We start from the raw sequence: 25,056 nt of genomic DNA, 5'->3' as shown, positions 1-25,056 counted from the left end.
TGTATCCTTGGTTCTGTTTACTCCTAGGTATTTTATATTTTTTGGGGCCGTTGTGAATGGGATCAGTTTCTTGATTTCTCTTTCTGTTGCTTCATTGTTGGTGTATAAAAATGCATTCGATTTATGTGCGTTGATTTTGTACCCTGCAACTTGGCTGAATTCTTGGATCAGTTCTAGTAAGCTTCTGATGGAGTCAGTCGAGTTTTCTAGGTAGAGTATCATGTCGTCTGCAAAAAGTGAAAGTTTGACTTCTTCTTTGCCAACTCTGATGCCTTTGATTTCCTTTTGTTGTCTGATAGCTGATACTAGGACTTCCAGCACTATGTTCAACAACAGTGGTGAGAGTGGACATCCCTGTCGTGTTCCTGATCTCAGGAGGAAAACTCTCAGCTTTTCCCCATTGAGGATGATGTTAGCTGAGGACTTCTCATAGATGGCTTTTATGATGTTTAAGTAAGTTCCTTCTATCCCGACTTTCTCTAGGGTCTTTATTAAGAAGGGACGCTGTATTTTGTCAAATGCTTTTTCTGCATCTATCGACAGGATCATATGGTTTTTATCTTTTCTTTTGTTGATGTGATATATCACGTTGATTGATTTGCGAATGTTCAACCAGCCCTGTAACCCAGGAATGAATCCCACTTGATCTTGGTGGATAATTCTTTTATGTGCTGTTGGATTTGATTTGCAAGGATTTTGTTGAGGATTTTTGCATCAGTATTCATCAAGGATATTGGCCTGTAGTTCTCTTTTTTTGCTGGATCTCTGTCTGGCTTGGGAATCAGAGTGATGCTGGCTTCATAAAATGAGTCTGGAGGTTGTCCTTTGATTTCTAATTTTTTTGTATAGCTTGAGGAGAATTGGTATTAATTCTGTTTTAAACGTCTGATAGAATTCCCCAAGGAAGCCATCAGGTCCATGGCTCTTATTTGTTGGTAGATTTTTGATAACTGATTCGATTTCTTCACTAGTTATGGGTCTGTTCAGATTGTCTATCTCTTCCTGTATGAATTTTGGTAGTGAGTGTGTGTTTAGAAATTTGTCCATTTCTTCTAAGTTGTCTAGTTTGTTGGCATATAATTTTTCATAATATTCCCTGATAATTGCCTGTATTTCTGAGGGATTGGTTGTAATCAGTCCATTTTCATTCATGATTTTGTCTATTTGGGTGCTCTCTCTTTTCTTTTTGAGAAGCCTGGCTTGAGGTTTGTCAATTTTGTTTATTTTTTCAAGAAACCAACTCTTGGTTTCATTGATCTGTTCAATTGTTTCTTTGGTCTCTGTGTTGTTTATTTCTGCTCTGATTTTTACTGTTTCTCTTCTTCTATTGGGTTTAGGGCACTCTTGATGCTATGCCTCTAGTTTGTTTAGGTGAGCTCTTAGATTTTGCACTTGCGCGTTTTCTAATTTCTTGAAATAGGCCTGGAGTGCAATGTAATTTCCTCTTAGGACTGCCTTTCGCATCCCATAGATTTTGGATTGTTGTATTTTCATTTTCATTTGTTTCCATATATTTTTAAATTTCTTTTCTAATTGCCTGATTGGCTCATTCATTCTTCAGTGGTGTTTTTTTTAACCTCCATGTTTTTGGAGGTTTTCCAGACTTCTTCCTGTGATTGATTTCAAATTTCATAGCATTGTCATCTGAAAGTGTGCATGTTATGATCTCAATTCTTTTATATTTATTGATGTCTGCGCTATGTCCCAGTATGTGATCTATCTTGGAGAATGTGCCGTGCGTACTTCAGAAGAAACTGATTTCGATGGCCTCAGGATGTAGAGTTCTGAATATATCTGTCAAATCCATTGGTCTAATGTGTCTTTCAAATCCATTGTTACTTTAGCGATTTTCTTTCTAGTTGATCTATCCATTGCTGTAAGCAGAGTATTAAAGTCCCCTGCTATTAGCACATTCTTATCCATAAGATTATTTCTGTTAATGATTAATTGTTTTATGTATTTGGTGCTTCCATATTCAGTGCGTAGACATTTATAATTGTTAGTTCTTCCTGATGAAGAGACCCTGTAATTATTATACAATACCCTTCTTCATCTCTTGTTTTTGTCTTTAATATAAAGTCCAGTTTTTCTGATAAAAGTATAGCTACTCCTGTTTTCTTTTGATTTCTAGTAGCATGATATATATTTCTCTATCCACTTACTTTTAATCTGAAGATATCTTCCAGTCTAAAATGAATTATTTGTAGACAGCAGATAGATGGGTTTTGTTTTTTTATCCATTCTGCTACTCTATGTTTTTTCTCTTTAATTTATTTCAGAAAGAGAGAGACAGCGTGAGCAGGGGAGGGTCAGAGAGAGAGAGGGAGACACAGAATCTGAAACAGGCTCCAGGCTCTGAGCTAGCTGTCAGCACAGAGCCTGACATGGGGCTCGAACCCATGAACTGTGAGATCATGACCTGAGATGAAGTCAGCAGCTCAACCCACTGAGCCACCCAGGTGCCCCTCCCTATGTCGTTTTATTGGAGCTTTCAGCCCATTTACATCCAGTGTTATTATTGAAATATCTGGGTTTAGAGTCGTTGTGTCCTTTGTGGGATTCATGCTTTTGGTGGTGTCTCTGGTATCTTCGTTCCTTGTAACACTTCCCTCAGAGAGTCCCCTTCAGGATTTCTTGTAGGGCTGGCTTAGTGGTGACAAATTCTTTCAATATCTGTTTATTTGGAAAGACTTTTATCTCTCCCTCTATTCTGAATGACAGGCTTGCTGGATAGAGGATTCTTGGCTGCATATTTTTTCTGTTCATCACATTGAAGATCTCCTGCCATTCCTTTCTGGCCTGCCAAGTTTCAGTAGATAGGTCTGTCACCACTCTGATAGGTTTCCCTTTGTATGTTAGGGCCCCTTTTTCCCTAGCTGCTTTCAAAATTCTCTCTTTGTCCTTATATTTTGCCATTTTTGCTATGACATATCGTGTAGAAGATCCATTCAAATAACGTCTGAGCGGAGTTCTCTGTGCCTCTTGTATTTCAACATTTACTTCCTTCCCCAGGTTGGGGAAGTTCTCTGCTATAATTTGTTCCAGGACTCCTTCAGCACCTTTCCCTCCTTCTTCCTTTCTGGGATTCCTATGATACGGATATTGTTGCGTTTGACCGTATCGCTGAGCTCTCGAACTCTTCTTTCATGTTCCTGGATCATTTTGTCTCTCTTTATTTCAGTTTCCTCTTTTTCTATAATGGTGTCTTCTAAATCACTTATTCTCCTTTCTGCCTCTTCAATCATAGAGGCCTCATTGGAGGCCTCTAATTTATTATGTATCTCATTTATCGCACATTTTTAATTCATCATGCCTATTTTATTCTCCATCTTGTCTGTAGCCACAGTTTCTTTGATGTCCCCTATGCTTTTTTCAATCCCAGCTGTTAATTTTATGATTATTATTCTAAAATCTTGTTCAGTTATGCTGCTGATACCTGTTTTGAGCAGTTCATTAGCTGTCAGTTCTTCTTGGAATTTCTTTGGAGGAGAGCTCTTTTGTTTCGTCATTTTAATTAGCTTTCTGGCTTTTGTTAGTTTTAAAGACTTGTTATGCTCTCTGCACCTGTGAGCGCTGCTGTATCCAAGAAGGCTCTTTAACTGTCCAGGGCCTATCCTTTCAGAGAGTGTTTGTTTTTGGTTTTTTGGTTTTTTTTTTGAATGGTATCTCTTGGTCTCTCTTGTTGAGACCTTGGTTATTTTATTTTCCTACTCGTAGTGATATTTGGGACTCTCCACCATGTGTACTTTGGCTTTTTTCTTGAGGTATCCCTGGAGAAGAAAACAGACAGACAGATACACAGGGAGCAGAGGCACGCAAAAGCACAGACAAATCCAACTAACCTGCAAACTGAGAGGTAAAACGCAAAAGTTAAGAGAAAAGACAGAGGAGGGAAGGCGAATAATAGAAAATAAAAAAATACATAAAAAGGTCAAAAAGAAGAAAAGAAAAGGAAAAGAAGAAAACTGATAGATAAGGAACGGTTTAAAGCATATAACCGAATTTCCCAGCTACAATTAAATAGCCAGGTGTATGCAGTGCTGGTTGAAGGCCATAGAGAAAGAGAAAGACGACAGGGCAGGGATGAGGCAAAATTGGAAACAGAATGAACAGGCAGAAAGGATAAGAAGCTTTCTTCAAAGAGATAAAGGGTGGAATATGGTTGGATAGGTGAGAGAAGGACGCTGGTGTTATCCAGAGAAATATATAGTCTAATTACTCCTGAGAGACAGAGATGAAAAGGTCAGTAGGTGTAGAATTTACATCTGCAGAATGGACTAAATGTGACTGTTTAAGGAAGCCAGTGACCAGAGTTAATCATTTCAGTGTTCCGGGGAAAAAATTAAAAAAAATTTTTTTCTTTAAAAAAGGGGAGGGCAGCTCTCAAGCAGGGATGGGCGTGATGTGATCCCAATGCGTCAAGAGATAGGTCTGCCTTGGCGGTTGTGGGGAGAAGAGTGGCGGCGCTCCAGTCCCTTCTTGAACCAAGCGCTGCACCTCGCTTTTTTGGGTGTGTAAAATCCCCGGGCCAGTTGCACAGTCAAAGTGGGTTGTGCTCTTTAACCCAGACCAGGCCTAGTTTCCAAACCCAGTCCGCGTGGCTCACTGGAATTGCTGTAGACACAACCTCGCTGGCGATCCCTTCAGGGCAATTCCAAGCCTCTTGCCTAGCCCTGGAGGTGAGCCAGAATCACTGTTCCCTTCTTCTCCGGGTCGGGTTGGCGAGCATGGGCGGGGGTCTGCCTGCGGAGCTTGCCGGGCCTGCTGGAGAGAGAGAAGCCAGGTGCCTCTGTGTCTTTTCACCTGAAACACAAACTCGTGGGCAAATCTCCCAGTTTTTAAGCTCTTTGCCTTCCCTCTAGAGTTCCAGCCCGCCAGGAGCGTGGAAGCCCAGTACGCGCACGCGAGCGGTTGCTTCAGGAGTCTGGCCAGCCAGGAGCACAAAGAAGTGGTCAGCGTCAGCCCTACGGGGACAAGGTGCGCAGGGACCTGGCGCTCAGGGATTTAGCGCACAAGGTCCTTCTGTGCCCCAAGCGGAAGTTTTTCTGTTTCCCAGCGACAGGGACCATGTCTTGAGCAGTTTCAGACTCTCTTTTTCCTCTTTCACCCCCAGCAGAGGGGGATCGCCCCCATCCCTGGAGTCTCCGATCCTGGCCCTATTTTATCTTCCCCAGTTCGCACTCATGTTAGAAGCCTTTCTCAGTGGATTCTGCGTCCTTTTTTCTCCCAATCTCTTGGGTTCTGTAGGGTTTCCTATGGCTTCAGATCTTTTCCATGCGAGATTTGGGGGCGAGTGCAATGTACAAAGCTCCCTACTTCTCCGCCATCTTGCCCCCTCCTGTTTTGTTTTGTTTTCAGTTTTTAATTTTAATTTCTTATTTTATTAACTTTTAATTCTCCAAAGTGACAAGATGGAAAAATTCACCCCACCCAAAAAAAAAAAACAAGAAGAAATGAAAGCAAATGATTTAATCAACAAGATATAAGTAAGATGTCTGAACTAGAATTTAATACTACAATTACAAGGATACTAGCTAGGGTTAAAAAAGCGTAGAGGACACCAAAGCTAGTCAGGCCAAAATTAAAAACGGTATAGTCAAGATGTAATCTCGAATGGATGTCATGATGGCAAGGATAAATAAAGTAAAGGAGCAAATCAGTGATATAGAAAATAAAATTATGGAAAATAATAAAGCAGGAAAAAAGGTTGTAAATAAAGGTAAAAGATCATAATAGAAGACTTAGAGAACTCAGCAACTTATTAAAGAGGAATAACATTTAAATGACAGGAGTCAAAGAAGATGAGGAGAAAGAAAAAGGGGCAGAAAGTTTATGTGAACAAATTATACCTGAAAACTTCCCTAATCTGGGTAAGGACACAAATATCAAAATCCAAGAAGCACAGAGAACTCCCATTAGATTCAATAAAAAGCAAACATCACCAAGGCATATCATAGTCAAATTTTCAAAATACACAAAGAAAGAATCATAAAGGCACCAAGGGAAAAAATCCTTGAATGATACACTGGACCAAATAGACTTAACAGAAATATTCAGAACATTTCATCCTAAAGCAGCATAATACACATTTGTCTTGGGTGCACATGGAACATTCTCCAGAATAGATCACATACTGGGTCACATATTAGCCCTCAACAAGTACAAAAAGGTCGAGATAATATCATGCAAATTTTCAGAACACACCACAATGAAACTTAAAGTCAATAACAAGGAAAAATTTTGAGAGATCACAAATACTTGGAAATTAAAAACATCTCACTAAGGAATGAATGGGTTAACCAAGAAATTAAGAGCAAATAGAAACGTACACGGGGGGCACCTGGGTGACTCAGCTGGTTAAGCGTCCGACTTCAGCCTAGGTCATGATTTCACAGTTTGTGAGTTCAAGCCCCACATCAGGCTCTGTGCTGACAGCTCAGAGCCTGGAGCCTGCTTCAGATTCTGTGTCTCCCTCTCTCTATCCTCCTCCCCTGTTTGCACTGCCTCTCTCTCTCTCAAAAATAAATAAATGTTAAAAAAAAGTTTTTTTTTTTTAAAGTACATGGAAGCTGATGAAAATAAAAACACAACAGTCCAAAGCCTTTGGGATGCAGCATAGACAGTTATAAGAAGGAAGCATATAGCAATCCAGGACTTCCTATAGAAGGAAGAAAAGTCTCAAATACACAACCTAACCTTATACTTAAAGGAGCTGGAAAAAGAACAGCAAATAAAGCCCCCAAACAGCAAAAGGAGGGAAATAATAAAGATTAGAGCATTAGAGCAGAAATCAGTGATATTGAAAAAACAAAACAAAACAGTAGGAGCTGGTTCTGTGAAAGAAATAACAAATTTAATAAATCCCTAGCTGGATTTATCAAAATGAAAAAGGAAAAGATCCAAATAAATAAAATAATGAATCAAAGAGAAGAGATTACTACCAACACCACAAATATACAAATGATAATATAAGAATATTATGAGCAATTATATACCAACAAATTGGGCAATCTGGAAGAAATGGATACATTTTTAGAAACACATAAACTACCAAAACTGGAACACGAAGAAATAGAAAATTTAAACAGACCTATAACCAGTAAAGAATTTGAATCAGTAATCAAAAATCTAACAAACAATAGTCTGGAGCCTAATGGCTTCCCAGGGGAATTCTTCCACACATTTTAACAAGAATTAATACCTATTCTTTTGAAGTTGTTCCAAAAAAAGAAATGGAAGGAAAACCTTTAAACTCATTCATGAGACCAGCATTACCTTGATTCCAAATCCAAACACAGACTCCACTAAAAAGGATAATTACAGACCAATTTTTCTGATGAACATGGATGCAAAAATTCTCAACAAAATACTAGTAAATCAAATCCAACTATACATAAAATAACTATATACCATGAACAAATGGGATTTATTCATGGGCTGCCAGGCTGGCTCAATATCCACAAATCAATCAACATGATACATCACATTAATAAAATAAAGGATAAGAACCACATGATCCTCTCAATAGATGCAGAAAAAAAACACATTTGACAAATTATATCCTTTCTTCATACAAACCCTTAATAAAGTAAGGATAGAAGGAATGTACTCAACATATTAAAATCTATATATGAAATACCTACAGCTAACATCATCCTCAATGGAGAAAAACAGAGCTTTCCCCCTGAGATCAGGAATACGATAGGGATGTCTACCCTCACCACTGTTGTTTAACATAATGTTGGAAGTCCTAGCCACAGCAGACACAAAAAGAAATAAAAGGCATTCACATTGGCAAGGGAGAAGTCAAATTTTCACAATTCTAGACTTCAAACTATATTACAAACATGTAATCACCAAGACAGTATGGTACTGGCACACACACACACACACACACACACACACACACACACACACAAAACAGACACATAGATCAATGGAACAGAATAGAGAACCCAAAAATGGACCCATACAAATGTATGGCTAACAAATCTTCGACAAAGCAGGAAAGAATATCCAACGGAAAAAACCAATCTGTTCAGCAAATGGTGTTGGATAAACTAGACAGCGACATGAAGAAGAATGAACCTAGACCACTTTCTTAAGATAAAACCAAAAATAAACTCAAAATGGATGAAAGATCTAAATATAAGACAGGAAACCATGGAAAGCCTAGAGGAGAAAATAGCCAACAACCTCTTTGACTTTGGCCACAGCAACTTTGTACTAGACATGTCTCCAGAGTCAAGGACAACAAAAACAAAAATGAACTATTGAGACCTCATCAAGATACAAAAGCTCTGGTCAGTAAAGGAAACAATCAACAAAACTAAAAGGCAACGGATGGAATGGGAAAAGATATTTGCAAATGACATATCAGATAAAGGGTCCAAAATCTATAAAGAACTTACTTAATTCAACACCCCAAAAAACAAATAATCCAGTGAAGCAATGGGCAAAAACATGGACACTTCCAAAGAAGACATGAATATGGCTAACAGACACATGAAAAGATGCTCAAGATCACCCATAATAAGGGAAATGCAAATAAAACCACAATGAGATACAACGTCAAGAAACAACAGATGTTGATGAGGATGTGGAGAAAGGGGAACCTTTTGCACTGTTGGTGGGAATGCAAAGTGGTGCAGCCACTCTGGAAACAGTATGGAGGCTCCCCAAAAAATTAAAAATAGAACTGTCCAGGGGCGCCTGGGTGGCTCATTTGGTTAAGCATCCAGCTTCGGCTCAGGTCATGATCTCGTGGTTTGTGGGTTCGAGCCCCGTGTCGAGCTCTGTGCTGACAGCCAGCTCAGAGCCTGGAGCCTGTTTCAGATTCTGTATGTCCCTCTCTCTCTGACCCTTCACTGCTCATGCTCTCTCTCTCTCTCTCTCTCGGAAATAAATAAAACATTACAATAAATAAATAAATAAATAAATAAAATAAAAATTAAACTGTCCTACAACCCAGCAATTGCACTAGTGGAAACTTATCCAAAGGATACAAAAATGTTGATTTGAAGGAGCGCATGCATCCCAATATTTATAGTAGAGCTAGCAACAATAGCCACATTACAGAAAGAACCCAAATGTCAATCAACTGATGAATGAATAAAGAAATGTGGTAAAGAAATCACCAATGTCATACTACTTGGCAATGAAAAAATGAAATTTTTTTCAGTGTTGTCATTTGCAACAATGTGGATGGAACTGGAGTATATTATGCTAAGTGGAAGAAGTCAGTCAGAGAAAGACAGGTATCATATGATTTCACTTATATGTGAAACCAAAAAACAAAACAGATGAACCAATGGGAAGGGAAGGAAAAATAAGATAAAAACTGAAGGAGTCAAACCATAAGAGACTCTGAAATACAGAGAACAAACTGAGGGTTGCTGGAGGGGTGTCGTGTGAGAGGAAGCCTAAATAAGTGATGGGCATTAAGGACGACACTTGTTGGGATGAGCACTGGGTGCTACATGTAAGTGATGAATCACTGAATTTTATTCCTGAAACTGTTATTACACAATATGTTATCTAATTGGGATTTAAATTTCAAAGAAAACAGAAAAACAAAACAAAAAAATCAAAAAATGTTTCTGGGTTGCCGGTGACAGTTTACTGCTTTAGCTCAGATTACTGTGAGATTAGTGTCAAGAAGGCTGATGAGGGCTGACAGCAACTTCTCTAGTGATGCTGAGGGCCTCATCCATCTCTCCCTCAGGAAATGGCCTTTTATTGGCTCCAAAACTTCAATGTGTAACAGTGCTTGTGAGGTGTCTAAGAGAAAAAAAATTACAATTGCAAAGTTGAAAGCAAACATTTTCTATTTCAAGCCTTTTTAAACTAAGAACCTGACGATTAAAGTCTCTGTTTTCCCCCAAAACCTAAAAGAATTTATCAAGTCATTCTTCAGTGAATAACATTCAAAATCCAGTGTGTTTTCCCCCCTTCCTACACTGTTTCCTCCTGCAGTATACTATTCTGTTTAACACGTTATTATCAGAGGAGATGGCAGAAAAATGGCAGACTAGAAGACTCTAAGCTCCTGTTCTCTCACAGAAACATTAAAAAAAAAAAAGAAAGAAAGAAAGAAAGAAAGAAAGCAGAAAATGTCCGAAATAACTTTGTCAGAGCTCTAGAAAACAGTAAAATATTTACAGCAACCAAGAAAATGCCCAATCAAGGAAAAATCATCTTCAAAATGTAAAGATTTTTGTTGCATATTTATTCATCTTTGTGTCACTGCCTCCCCAGCACAATGGCAGTCCTGGTCTTGATTGGTAGCAGCACGGTTGCCAGCTCCTTTCCATGGTCCAGAGGAAGTAGACTTTATTTCCAAATTACTATGTACATCTAATCTAACCTATCCAGGGAATACCTGGATGATTGTTACAAGATGCTCACTGCTTAGAGAAACAGTGGACATTGCTTATAACAGCCACAAGGCCCCTGCAGCGAGAAATTCCAGGTGACGATATACAATAGACCATCTGAGACATGGAGGAAAAGCTAAGATTAGACTATTTGGGAAATTAAGACATTTAAAGCAGCAGCAGTGTACATCAGAGAATTTAGAAAGCTATTCATATGCCAGGCAAGATGCATGCTAAGAAAAGACCTGAGAAGACCTTAAGCTTTCACCCTGAGCTGATAGGCTCAAAGCAGCCTAGGTTAAGTGTTGATGGTGTGTTCTAGCACAGAGCCAATCTGTAAATATTGGGAGAGTTCCTGACATCAGGGAAATTTGTCAAAATATTAGTTTAACCTGACTAAAGGAACAGAGACTTCAGTGGTAAGACACAACAAATGGTCTTTGAAAAAAATAGTTTTAAAAATTTTCAAAACAAAACAGACCAACATAGTCTTCAACAATTAAAAAAGAATCAAACTTTGGGGAAAGGAGTGAATCTGATTTCCAGAGTTACCACATTAAAATAGTCAAAGGCCCAATTTTCAACAACAACAAAGAAATCACAGGCATGCAAAGAAACAGGAAAACATGGCTTTTCATGGGAACAAAATAATTGAGAGAAACCATCCCTGAGGAAGCCCAAACATTAAATTTACAAGACAAAGATGTTAAAACAAGTGTCTTAAATATGCTTAAAAGACTAAAGGACAACATGTAAAGAGAACAAAAGGAAATGGAAATCAGGAAAATGATGTAAGAGAATATGAACAAAAAGATATAAATCATTAAAAAAAAGAACCAAACAGAAATTGTGGAGCTAAAAAGTACAATAACTGACTGAATTGAAAAATTCATAAGTGGAATATAACAGCAGATTGTAACAGGCAGAAGAAAAAATCATCCAAATAGAGAACAATTGGAATTATTGAGTCTGAAAGATTTGGGTAGATGATGTCCAGGCACCTGGAAATAGCCTGTTTGCTATTTTTCCCCACATACGTTGTATGTATCTGCAATATAAATGAAAATTGTACATGTTCTCATTATCATCTCTCTAAAAGTTTTTTAAGTTATACAGACTAGTGTGGTGATGTTTTTCATCTATTTATTCCTAGGTCAAAGCAGTGGACATATTTTTTCCCTTCATTGTTTTTGCAATTACAAAAGCAGCATAACATATGCGTATTGAAAGAAAAAAAATACACTTTTGTATAAGGAAAAGACTAAAAGTCTCCTGTTTGACCATATTGCTGAGATAACTACCGTTAACAAACTTGGTGTATATCTTCTCATTTTTTCAACATGTATATACACATCTATCATATGAGCTTATACGAAATTTAATACACATAGGTAGCCTGTATTGATATGTACATGAACATATTTATTTTACAAAGGCTAATTTATACAGCTCTTCTTCCCATTTACAATATATTCTGAAATAAACATACAGATACTACTCAACCACTTTTTAATGACCACCTAGGAGAATCTGCTATAAGAATTCCCAGACCAAACTTCTTGTCCAGTGGATTGAGGGTCTGCTAGCACTTTTCAAAGCTGTCCTTGCACTGAATGTCACTGCCTTAAACTCCAAGTAAGGGTAGTAGAAATAGGTCCAATGACTCTTAGGTCCTGGATTTGCCTCTCAACAAGAAGGGTCTGGGTACCAAATAGAACACCAAACTGATATCATGGTATCTGTCTTCTATCATCACCTTCCTAGCTCTCATCTGTTAGAGAATGCTGAGAGCCTGCAATAAAGAGACACAGAGGTAGCAGGAAGCTGTAAAGACACAGCATTAGTTTCTGAAGTTTATGGGCTTTAAACATACCTCATAAGCCTGCTTGACATGTCTAATCTTTCTATACTAACATATTGTAAATTTACATCATAATTCTTTTAACCAATGTCCTGGTGTTAGGCTTGAATTGGTTTCCAATTCCTTGCTGATTACAATGCTTTTCTGACCACATATCATAAACCTATATCCATGTTCAATTAACGATAAATTTCTGTTGCATTAAATTCAAGAAATGAGATTCCTATGTTAACTTGCTAGGTAAAACATTGATTCATGTCAACAAAATGCCTTCTGAAAAAACATTTTTTTTTTCATTACGAGATTAAAAGATTAAGTTTCAGTAGTTTTCTGGAAGGCTGTTTTCATCAGTGTGGCTACTATAACAAAAATATGACAGTCTGGGTTGCTTATAAACAGCAGAAATTTATTTATCATTGTTCTAGAGGCTGGAAGTCCAAGTTTAGGGTACAAGCAAGGTCAGATTCTACTGTATGATGAGAGCCCACGTCATGGTTCATAGATGACCTTCTCATGTAAACATGTTTCTTCACATGGCAGAGGGAGTAAAGAAGTTTTTGGGGGGTCTCTTTTACAAAGAAATTAATTTCATTCAGGAGATTAGTGAATGACCTTCATGACCTAATCACTCTCTTGACTTAATCACACCCCACATCCAAATATCATCACATTGGAGCTTAGATTTCAACATATGAATTTTGTGGGGAGGACAAAAACATTCGATATATGATAGGGGCCATACTCATTGACCTAACAGCTCCACCTCTAGGAATCTCTGTTACAAAACTAATTGAACCAGAAACTATTTACAGGGAAGCTTAAGGGCTACTCACTTGCCTAAACCACAGCAGCTTTATATTTTTAATTTCATAATCATATTCATAAAGACCAATTATATATGCTAAAGTACTCACAAAGTCTGGATCTACCACTGACATGTACAGTGTGCATAAAGATGTAAGACTGATTAACAAAATCCAAATAACTAGAAATAAGGAAAATTTCATGTTATAGCCCAGAATTTTCTGACCTCAGCACTATTTACTTTTTTTTTTTAATAAAGGGACTTTTATTATTTTTTAAGAGAATTCATATAGCCATTGATTATACAGAGCCATTTCTCAGGTACTTTTTTCTTTCCACTTATGAAATTGGAATAGCCATGATGAGGATGATAATGCCAAAACAAGATTGCTGGCTGATCACCTAGAGTACAAATACACACTTACTTGTTTGACACTTTATTGAACACAAAACAAGATTAAGCATCTTCATTTTACACAGCTGAAGCAGGAGCCCAGGTAGGGGAAGACTGCTTGGCTTTCCTTGGCTGGGCAGATGTGAGTCCCTGTAGTCCCATCTTGTTGTGGTAAGACTAACCCATGTTCTGTCGGTTGCCATAGCCTCTGGGATGTGTGTCCTTCCAGTCATCCCACTCCGGAGCTCTGTGGAGGGTTTTCTTCTTCTCCTTCTCCCCCTCCTCCTCCTTCTTTTGTTCTTGATCTTCCTGTTGCTGAGCTGCTCTTTTGAGCTCTGGTGTTGTCTTCACTACACCCTGATCTGGTAAATCTCCATATTTCTGATGCTGATCATACCAGTCATTCACCATCATAAATGCCAGACTTGGATAACCAGCTCCAAATACTTTGGCTTGGGCCATGTTCCGAGTGAGAACTTATGAGATGAGTAAGAAGTTGACGCCTCTTTTGAGGAGTCTTTTTCTCTCAAGATCATCATCTCCTGGTCAATGTTCTCAATGTCTTCTAAGCTGATACAGATCCACCTTCAAAGGTGAAGGAGATAACATTCATGAACACACTTATCATCTCTTTGACCACTTTCCACAACAGATTTCAGAGCAGACAACCTATGTTCCACCTCCTTCTTCTGCTTGTATCTCTCTATTTTAGCCTGTCTTTTAGATGCCACAGCAACGAGGCTAGGACAGGCCATGGAGGAACTAGTAGTATTATTATCAGTTGAGTTGGTTTGGGGTAGCTCAAACTCTGCCACGTGATAATATTGGCACTGAGTTAAGTAGTTTAAAAAAGTGTTCTTGAGCCCACTGCAAATGATCTACACGCTTGGTGGGATTGACTTGTTTCATGGCAAGCACTCCTTGAAAGGCTGAGACCATCAGGTACTTAAGGTTGGAGGAAGCAATCTCTTCCAAGTCTTCATTTAGGCTGAACATTTCAGCAACCTTCTTAAGGAGGTCTATACCCTGAATACCTTATGTTGAATTATCCAGGAACTGGTAGGTTCAGTCACTACTACTTCGTCCAGAAGCTGCTTGCTGGTTTCAAACAGCATAGGGAGCCACAGTAGCAGTAACATGTCTTCAGCTGTTGCCATCTTGGGGAAGGAAGAAAGTGGAAGCGGCACCATTGACTTTTGACCTCAATATTCTTTGCAGCAGGATTCTGTCCTGGAATTGAAAGGTGTTTACCAGAGTGTTTAACTTCTCCCACTATTTGGCAGTAGCACCCGTTCCCTCCACCAAAATGTCTGTAGACATTGTCATAGGTACCCTAGGAGGCAAGATGTCTTCCTCCACTGAGACTCACTATAGCCATACCAAGGCAAACTATGCAACTATTAAAAGGAATGCCATCATTGTGTAAGTGTATGTGGAGAAAAAGATAAATATATCTGTTTAAGTGACAAAAGCAAATTGAAGATCTGTACAAGCAGTCGGAGTCCACTCAGTAAGCATATCATATATAAATATATGCACATACATTTGCATGCATATGATAGAAAAGCAATAGAAAAATGCACAACAAATTGTTAGTGTGGTTACATCTAGCAAGAAGAGTGAGGTGGAAGCAAGGTGAGAAGAAATGGTGGTAAAGAGAAACATTCATCATTAAACACATTCTCGCTATTTTAATCTTTTACACCAGTAAATCTTTACACCAATCTTTTGCTCATTAGAAAATTAAAGCAAATTATTTCCTAAAAATGAATGAAAATTATGGTACATGCTTTTTAAGTCAGGCTCCCACCAAAAAAGTAAAGTTTCTCTTTCCCCACATCAATGGGGAAATGGTGTCATCAATGTCCTTATCATCAAATACCTAAAAATATTTTAGCATTATTTTACTTTGTATTTCTTTAATATTGAGGTTGGTTGGATATTTAAATATTTATTTAATCTCTGAATTTCTTCTAAGAGCTGCCTATTCTGTCCTTTGCCCATTTGTTGTTGCCCACTGTTAGATTATTTATTTTTTGCTGACTAACATTAACCTTTCATCTGTCATTATGTGGCGAGAGAGAGAGAGAGAGAGAGAGAGAGAGGTTTCAACAGTGAAAGAAACCTCATTAAAAGAAATGCAATCATACTTCATTTATAATTATAAAGATAAAAATAAGATTTTCCTTGACTTGTGATATTTTACTCAAATTTGAAATCTCAACTTATGTTTATTTTCTTTTTGTTTAATTAACAGGTATTTCATTAAAATTTTTAAAAATGTTTTATTTATTTCTGAGAGAGAGAGAGACAGTGTGAGCAGGGGAGGGTCGGAGAGAGAGGGAAACACAGAATCTGAAGCAGGCTCCAGGCTGTGAGCTGGCTGTCAGCACAGAGCCTGACACGGGGCTTGAACCCACAAACCATGAGATCATGACCTGAGCTGAAGTCAGATGCTTAACCAACTGAGCCACCCAGGCACCCCAATTAACAGGTATTTCAAATGAGCTCTACATGCTGGACAATATGCCAGGCTTTTTGGCCGTAAAAGTGGAGGCTTAAATTCATGGATTTTCAAGTTCTTAGGAATCTTAGAAGACATTTTCCCATCCACTCAATTTATAGATAACTGAGATTCTGAAAGTTCAAAATGCCTGCTTGACCTCAGTCAGGAACCCGGTTGGGAGCAGACATTTGGGAGGTCCCTGGCTCCCACCACCATGTGCATTCTCTTTTCATTTATTCAGCAGACAATCCACACCTTATCCATGCTGCACACAGTCAGCTAATTTTAGAGTATTTATATAAATATTATCAGAGGAATTGTTTTATTGCACAAAAGCAGATAAAAAAGAAAGCATAATGATGCTAAAACATGTCTGGTGACAAGGATTCTGGCTCACTTTGGTGACTTCCTGGTCATTATGATTTTCCCAACAGGATTTTGGAGACAATCCAATTTTGCTTCTCCGGCTAACTGTTGATCATTTCTGCATAGTGGCCTTGCCTCAACCTCAGCTACAACATAGCTAAAGTCTAAACTGCCATCCACCCATCTTTATATTCCTAATTCTGTAGGAGGCACTGCCAGGAATCCTGTGGCATCCAAAGATCCCATTCTCTTACCAACTCCTCCCTTCCATCAGCCAACAATCCTGCTGATTTGTGCAAAATGCCATGTCTTACATGTCAGAATATGTTTTATTAGTTATTTAATGCAAGCAAATAGGTCCATTAGGGAATCCTTTGCATTTTATTAATCCAGCATTTTATTTTATTTTTTTAAATATTAGCATTTATTATGCTAAGTAACAAGTTTGAAGTTTTCACTTTCCCAAAACACTGAAACAGCACACAGCATAGTAATTTAGCACACAGACCGATATAGGCAATCGAGAGCCGCGAAAGCAGTGAGGTCTCACTTTGGGACTCCTTAAAAACTCCACACTCTCTGAAGTGACCTTTATCAAAGTTATCAACAACCCCGAGGCGTTACCTCAGGGAAAAAAAACGTTAGCATATGCCTCCACTCCTAAGAACTGGAACCTTCCTGTAAGGGAAAGGCTAGGTCCGTCTCTCCCTAGCTGAGCTGCAGCACAGAAGTCCTAAGCTTGCTTTTATTTCAGGCGACACAGGTGGGGCTCCCAGTTCGAAAAAGGATTATGCTAAAAGTACATTTAATATTGCAACTTTCACTGCAGGGCCTCCATTTAAACTGCGTTTCAAGTGGAAGGAGAGGGGACGTGAGGAAAGGAATCAAATTGTGCTACAGACCAAAATTATTCTACAGAATGCGCAAACGGGGACAGCTAACAGTCAACTACGGAGGGGCTGACTTGTACCAACGGCCACTTCCAGCAGAGGGGCAGATGGCCCGAGGAGACAGTGTCTGGGACAGGAGCCCTTGGCAATGAGCGCTGAAGATCCATAAAGTATTTTGTTACATCTTCACGTTCTAATCCGATATTGATACAGGGTACGTGACCGTCCTTAAGGCCGTAGCCCAATACTGAGTATCTTTCGAGCACAATTTAAAGCATGCTCAAAATTCTCCCACATCAACCAACTTCCCAGGAGTTCCAAGTCCACTTCCTTTAGTTCTGATCACATCGACTGAGGCGAGAACTTCGCGGCTGCCCTGGTATCAGGCCTCCAGACTCAGGGTGAAAGAAATCATTCTAAAACCGCTTTTAAAATTAATCTCACTATTTTTATTGTTCTGCTTGTACCTTAACTATGGTGTAACGGATTTGCTACTCCCAAAGCTGGGAGAGCCAGTAACCCCAGGGTGATCTGCAGATCGGCTGAGGTACTTTTCACACGTGAAAGCATTTTCTTGTATTCTGTTTGCTAGGAAAACGCAGGCTTTGAGCGGCCAAAGAAAACACATTCTGTCTCATCGTTCAGGAATACTTCCGGGTGCGCGTGCAGCAGTGTAGACAGGACGAAGCGCGGGCAAGACAGTTCCGACTCAGAGCCTTGCCCGTCTAGAAGAGCACTTGGCGGTTCCTCCTCAGAAATCCCCACTTGTGACCGTTTCTGAAGGCACGGTAGTCCCGACCCACACGGCTCTCCTATGCGGCACCGTCCTCCGGGCCAGGCTCCCTCCAGTGCTCCCCCCTCACCACAGGACACCCCGGCACACCGCTCTCCTGCAGGGGCCCAGGACAGAGCCACAGTCTTGCTCTGGGCTGCTGTGCAAGCTGAACTTCTTCTTAATGACTCTTCCCAACATGGAAGCGCTTTGTCGCTGTTGTGAAGCGAGAGGCTGACATCCTTCAGAGCGTTTTTCACTTCCGTCGATAACTCCTCATTTTGCGAATTTCCATCTGCATCAACCGCAGGCGTACGCATCCAGGAGGAAGGGCAAGAGGTCTCACCCCGTGCTCCTTTCCAAGTCCACACAGCAGCCTGTCTGAGTCCTCTCCTGTCCCCTTCACCTTCCCGAGGCGGGTGCCCAGAGCCCCCACTCTGTCCCTCATGCTGCGTGTTCCCTGGTGTGGTGAGCCCGATGACACGCGTTTGTCAGTCAGCAGAAGGCCTTCAATGGATCTCAATATGAACCTGCAGGCGGACTTTGAGCATCATGGAAGCCACCATGTAGAGGTAGGGGAAGTTGATGCGCAGCCTCCAGGCCAGGTCGAAGAAGATGAGCAGCGTGAGGGTCAGCCCCTTGCAGAAGACCCATAGGAGCGGGCGCCGGCCGAGCGCGAGAGGCGGACAGCCAGGCCCGACAGAGCCGCCGCCATATAGACCGGCGCCCGCCGCCCGCCCGCCGCGCACCTACCGGCCGCGGACCCCGGCCGCCCGGCTCTCCGAAGCCCGCCCGCCCGCTCGGCGCCGCGTCGCCCCTGGGCCTCCGCCCCGGCCGCTGGGCCGCGCTCGGCGCGCTGAGGGAGCGAAGGAAGCGGCGGCGAGGCCGGGGGCGGGCGGGCGGCCTAATCCAGCATTTTAAATGATTATATTTCACCTTAAATGCTAATAAAGTTTATTTATTTATTTATTTTTTAATTTTTTAGTGTTATTTACTTTTGAGAGAGAGACACAGTGTGAGCAGGGAGGTCCAGAGAGAGAGGTAGACACAGAATCTGAAGTATCTCCAGGCTCCAAGCTGTCAGCGCAGGGCCGGATGTGGGGCTCAAGCCCAGGAACCGTGAGATCATGACCTGAGCTGAGGTCGGAGGTTCAACAGACGGCCACCCAAGGGTCCCAGAAGTTTATTAATGTGCATCTTCCACTTTAAAACCTGTGAAAATTCTTTTTAGCATATCAATTTCTTTAAAAGTTAAGCTGACATTTTTTTCCACTGGACTTTTGCTCTGATCTGTTAACAAATCTAAACCTCATTATCCAGGAAAAGGAATGAGATAAAGGAGTCTATTTTTCATCGGTGCTCGTTTGTACTTCACATTAACGTTAATGGGAGTTGTGCACACCTATTAAAAGAAGAAGAGAACCCTAAACAAATAAGCCTTTTGGCTGACATTCTATGTGATCATTTGCTATTATGAAAAGTACGAGAAAATCATCTTGTTCTGGACAGTCATAAACAGAACTATGGAGCAATCAAGATTAAATATTGTAGGAGGGGGAGGCGATGAACAGCAATCAGCTTTTAACATGATTTTAACAAGCTACCCCTACATTTTTTATACTAATTAACTCCATTTATGCCCCTTGCTGCTCTATGAAAATATACTGAAAGAAAACAATGATAAACAAACATTTGCAGACATGTGTGACAAAAAAAAAAATTATTAAAGTCAGATAAGCTCTGTATGCTGGGGTAAAAATAAATATTAAAATAAAATAAAATAAGACTCCAATCTTGCTGTTGGAGCCACTTGCATAATCTCCATTTGAAGTCACTAAAGATGCTGGGTGTCTTTTTAGCAGGAAATGATGATAATGACAATGATGATGATGATGATAATGATCGGTTCTGAGATCACCAGTCCTGGGATAGGTCATTCCAGGCTACACCTCCAATTCTGGGGGAACTGTGATGGGTGCTGAGGATAAGGAACATTGGTAAAGAAACAAGATCCCTCTTTACTTCTGAATGCCCCTTTGCAAACCTCACTCCCAAACTTTGCAGTCTGTCAGAGCCCCCTTCCTTACCTGAGGCATAGGCTTAGAGCAAAGCTGTGCACTGCACTTAGAGCAAGGGAATATGGAAAGGGGTTTTAATAATCTCAGAAAATGATGTATCTTAACCCATGTTCTCAGCAGCTTAGTGGAGTGGTTCAAACTGGAGTTGGCAAATGTTTTCTGTTAAGGGCAATTCTATCGTCACAGCATGAAAGCCACCATAGCAACAGTGAATAAATGAATGGATATGGCTTTGTTCCAATAAAATCTTATTTTTAAAAGAAGTATCATTAGAATTGAAGCCAGGGTGTGCCTGGGTGACTCAGTTGGTTAAACTTCCTACTCTTGTTTTTGGCTCAACATGATCTCACAGTTTGTGAGTTGAAGCCCCACATCAGGCTCTAACCCTGACAGATCCTACTTGGGAGTCTCTCTCTCCATCTCTCTGCCCCTCCCCCACTGGCTCTGTCTCTTTATAAATAAATAAACTTTAAAAAAAAAGAATTAAAGCCAGATGCTCTGGGTGCCTGGGTGGCTCAGTTGGTAAAGCATTGGACTACAGCTCAGGTCATGACCTCACAGTTCATGAGTTCAAGCCCCCTGTCAGGGTCTGTGCTGACAGATCAGAGCCTGGAGCCTGCTTCAGACTCTATGTCTCCCTCTCTCTCTTCCCCTTCCCTGTCTCTCAAAAATAAACATTAATTTTTTTTTTTTTTTTTTTTTACAAATAGTTTATTGTCAAGTTGGTTTCCATATAACACCCGGTGCTCATCCCCACATGTGCCCTCCTCCATGCCCATCAAAAATTTTTTTAATAAAAAAATGCCAAGTGTTAAAAAAATTTATACACAAATTTTAATAGCAATACTATTCATAATAGTCAAAAAGTAGAAACAACCCAAATGTCTATCAACTGATGAAATAAAATATGAGATAACAATACAATGGAATGTTATTCATCCATGAAAAGTAATCAAGTTCTGATACATGCTAGAATATGAATGAAACTTGAAAATATTTTGGTAACTGAAAGAAGCCAAACACAGAATGTCACATATTGTGATTCCATTTATGTGAACAATCTAGAATACAGTATTCCCCTCTTATCCATGGGAGATATGTGCCAAGACCTCAGTGGATGACTGAAACTGAAGATAGTCTGAGTCCTATATGTATTATATTTTTTTCCTATTAATTTTTTCCTATTAATTCTCAGGAAGAGATTAACAGCAAAAGCTAATAAGGTAATATAACAATTATAACAATATACTATAATAAAAAGTACACGAATATGGTTTTTATCTCTCAAAATATCTTATTGTACTGTGCTCTCCCTTCTTGTGATGATGTGGGATGATAAAATGCCTATGTGATTAGATAAAGTGAGTTGCATGACAGACACATTATAATGTAGTGTTAGGCTATTATACAGAAGGGCCTACTAGCTGTTATCTTTACTGTATTAACTATATTTTCTTATTTTTTGTATTCTTGATGCTCTGACCTTTGGCGCTTTGATCCTGGAGAGATTGTGCCTCCTTAGCTAATTCTTAGAGATAGCAAATTAATCCCTTCTAGCACACCTTTTATACACAGCCATTACAAAAGCCCACATACCCAACTGCCTCCTCTAAAACATATCACAGCCCAAGCCAATATTTACCCTGCCCTAAATCACCCCAGAGCCAGGTATCCAACAACTAGGAACAACCCTTATCGTCTTCAGCTGGACAAAATTATTCAAACTAGCCAATCCTAAACTTACTCAGAAGACCTTCATTATGTCACCCATTTCTTCACTAAAAAAAAAAAAAAAAAAGAAAACACTAAAGGCTCCAGGCCATGCTCTCCCCTCTCATGCCTCTTTGCCCCTGCCTGGCCCTGGTCCTTTCCCATGTGACTTGGGTGCCATGAAGTACCATGCCTCCTAATTCCAGAGATCTAGGAGTATCAACTTTTCTTTTAAAGTTTATTCATTTATTTTTGAGAGAGAGAGAGAGAGAGAGAGAGAGCAAGCAGGGAAGGGGAAGAGAGAGAGCGAAACACAGACTCTGAAGCAGGCTCCAGACTCCAAGCTGTCAGCACAGAGCCTGACATGGGGCTCAAACTAACTGTGAGATCATAACCTGAGCCAAAGTCAGACGTTTAACTGAGCCACCCAAGTGCCCCATCAACTTCTTCTTTCATAATAGTCATCTCCATGTCTGTGCGCCTTACCATACCTGGTAAAAACAAGTCCCAGGTACAAATTTTAACCCAAATACCTGACAGCTAAACTAGAACTGGTTATCATAAAATAAAAGAAATAGGATTCAGACTAGATACCTGGTGGTGGGAAAAAAGGGCTGGGGAAGGTCAAGTACCGGCTAACTAAAGTCAGGTCTAGGCCATGGTCAGAAGCCATCAGTGCCTTGCAATGCAAGATTTTACATCAGGCAGTTTGAAATAAAACATCAGGTGAAAGACTTCCAATTTTACACTTGTTAATGAACAAGTTTCTCCTAACCTGTCATCTGCATTTGATTCCTGCATGATCACGTAATTCTCTTCTACAGAATATTTCTTCTGTTTTTTGCTACCTTTGCATCTAATCTACCAGGCCCCAGACCCTAGTCTGTGTGCATGCCTCTGCTAAATGCAGGTGATGCTTAGCAATCCTTGGAGTGTTCCTTCTCTTCTCTCAGGCATCCCCAGAGAGGCAAAACAGTAAAGTTCGAAAAGTGAAATGGCGTGAATCCCGTTTCAAAATAAGAAGAAAGAAGAAAGACTCTGGCTAATAGTAGTATTAATAATAGTAATAATAGCATTAATAATAGTAATAATGGCAACAATCTATTGAGTGAATGTCTGTGCTAAGAGCTGTGCTGGGACATCCCACACTAATTCTTTTTTTTTTTTTTTTAAGTTTTATTTCTTTTGAGAGGGGGCGAGAGCATGAGCAAGGGAGGGGCAGAGAGGGAGAGGAAGAATCTCAACCAGGCTCCATACAGGGCTTGAACTCACAAACCGTGAGATCATAACCTCAGAAAAATCAAGAGTGGGATGCTTAACCAACTGAACCACCCAGGAACCCCATTCCACATTAATACATTTTTTATATTAAGTTTTTTCTTTATATAATACAAGCCTTTTCCTGTGTGTGTGTGTGTGTTTACAAATAGTTTATTGTCAGGTTGGTTTCCATATAGCACCCAGTGCTCATCCCCACAGTGCCCTCCTCCATGCCCATCTTCCCCCTACGCCCCCCCGCCGACATCCATCAGTCCTCAGTTTGTTCTCAGCATTCAAGAGTCTTTCATGGTTTGATCCTACTAGAACTGATCCAAGAATTCAGCCAAGTTGCAGGGTACAAAATCAACATCCAGAAATCGGTTGCATTTTTATGCACCAATAATGAAGCAACAGAAAGAGAAATCAAGAAACTGATCCCATTCACAATTGCACAAAAAACCATAAAATACCTAGGAATAAACCTAACCAAGGATACAAGAGATCTGTATGATGAAAACCATAGAAAACTTATGAAGGCAATTGAAGTAGATACAAAGAAATGGAAAAACATTCCATGCTCATGGATAGGAAGAATAAATATAGTTAAAATGTCATTACTACCCAAAGCTATCTACACATTCAATGCAATTCCAATCAAAATTGCAAAAGCATACTTCTCAAAACTAGAACAAACTATCTTCAAATTTTGATGGAATCACAAAAGACCCCGAATAGCCAAAGTAATACTGAAAAATAAAACCAAAATGGGAGGTATCACCATCCCAGACTTTAGCCTCTACTACAAAGCTGTCATCATCAAGACAGTACGGTATTGACACAAAAATAGACACATAGACCAATGGAATAGAATTGAGAACTCAGAATCGGACCCAAAGGTGTACAGCCAACTAATCTTTGACAAAGCAGGAACCAATATCCAATGGAAAAAAGACAGCCTTTTTAACAGATGGTGTTGGGAGAACTGGACAGCAACATGCAGAAGAATGAAACTAGATCATTTTCTCACACCATGCACAAAAATAAACTCAACATGGATAAAGGACCTGAACGTGAGACAGGAAACTATCAACACCCTAGAGGAGAAAGCAGGAAACAACCTCCTTGACCTCCACCGCAGCAACTTCTTACTTGACACATCCCCAAAAGCAAGGGAATCAAGAGCAAAAATAAATGATTGGGACCTCATCAAGATTAAAAGCTTCTGCACAGCCAAGGAAACAACCCAGAAAACTAATAGGCAGCCAACGGAATGGGAAAAGATAGTTGCAAATGACATATCAGACAAAGGGTTAATATCCAAAATCTATAAGGAACTCACCAAACTCCACAGCCGAAAAACAAACAACCCAGTGAAGAAATGGGCAGAAGATATGAACAGACACTTCTCCAAAGAGGACATCCAGATGGCCAACAGACACATGAAACGATGCTCAGCATCCCTCCTCATCAGGGAAATACAAATCAAAACCACACTGAGATACCACCTCACGCCAGTCAGAGTGGCTAAAATGAGCAAATCAGAGGACTCTAGATGCTGGCGAGGTTGTGGAGAAACGGGCACCCTCCTACACTGTTGGTGGGAATGTAAACTGGTGCAGCCTCTCTGGAAAACAGTGTGGAGGTTCCTCAGGAAACTAACAATAGAACTCCCCTATGACCCAGCAATAGCACTGCTAGGAATTTACCCAAGGGATACAGGAGTGCTGAGGCATAGGAGCACATGTACCCCAATGTTCACAGCAGCACTCTCCACAATAGCTCAAACATAGAAAGAGCCTAAGTGTCCATCAACGGACGAATGGATCAAGAAGATGTGGTTTATCTATACCATGGAATACTACATGGCAATGAGAAACAATGAAATCTGGCCATGTGTAGCAACATGGATGGACCTTGAGGGTGTTATGCTGAGCGAAATAAGTCAGGCAGAAAAGGACAAATATCATATGTTTGCACGTATAGGAGGATTGGGAGGAACTTGACAAAGGAACAAGGGGGAGAAGAAGGGGAAAAATGGT

The 25,056-nt window shown here is 40.0% G+C and overlaps 1 protein-coding gene and 1 pseudogene across 1 annotated transcript; both read right to left on the bottom strand.

The window, feature by feature from the left end:
* Window positions 1-13,612: 13,612 nt before the first annotated feature.
* LOC120225789 lies at window positions 13,613-14,592 on the bottom strand (annotated as a pseudogene).
* Window positions 14,593-17,586: 2,994 nt separating this feature from the next.
* LOC120225792 (protein FAM220A-like) lies at window positions 17,587-18,607 on the bottom strand. Its single transcript, XM_039223975.1, is given in 2 exon segments — window positions 17,587-18,328; window positions 18,331-18,607. Coding segments are annotated over 2 exon segments (750 nt in total). The 5' UTR covers window positions 18,418-18,607; the 3' UTR covers window positions 17,587-17,665.
* Between the last annotated feature and the right edge of the window lie 6,449 nt (window positions 18,608-25,056).

This window comes from Hyaena hyaena, unplaced genomic scaffold, assembly GCF_003009895.1.
Source record: "Hyaena hyaena isolate Hyena2069 unplaced genomic scaffold, ASM300989v1 scaffold_1520, whole genome shotgun sequence".
NCBI classification, from domain to species: domain Eukaryota; kingdom Metazoa; phylum Chordata; class Mammalia; order Carnivora; family Hyaenidae; genus Hyaena; species Hyaena hyaena.
Note: the sequence above shows the minus strand (reverse complement) of the source record. Positions and strands in the feature narration are given on the sequence as shown.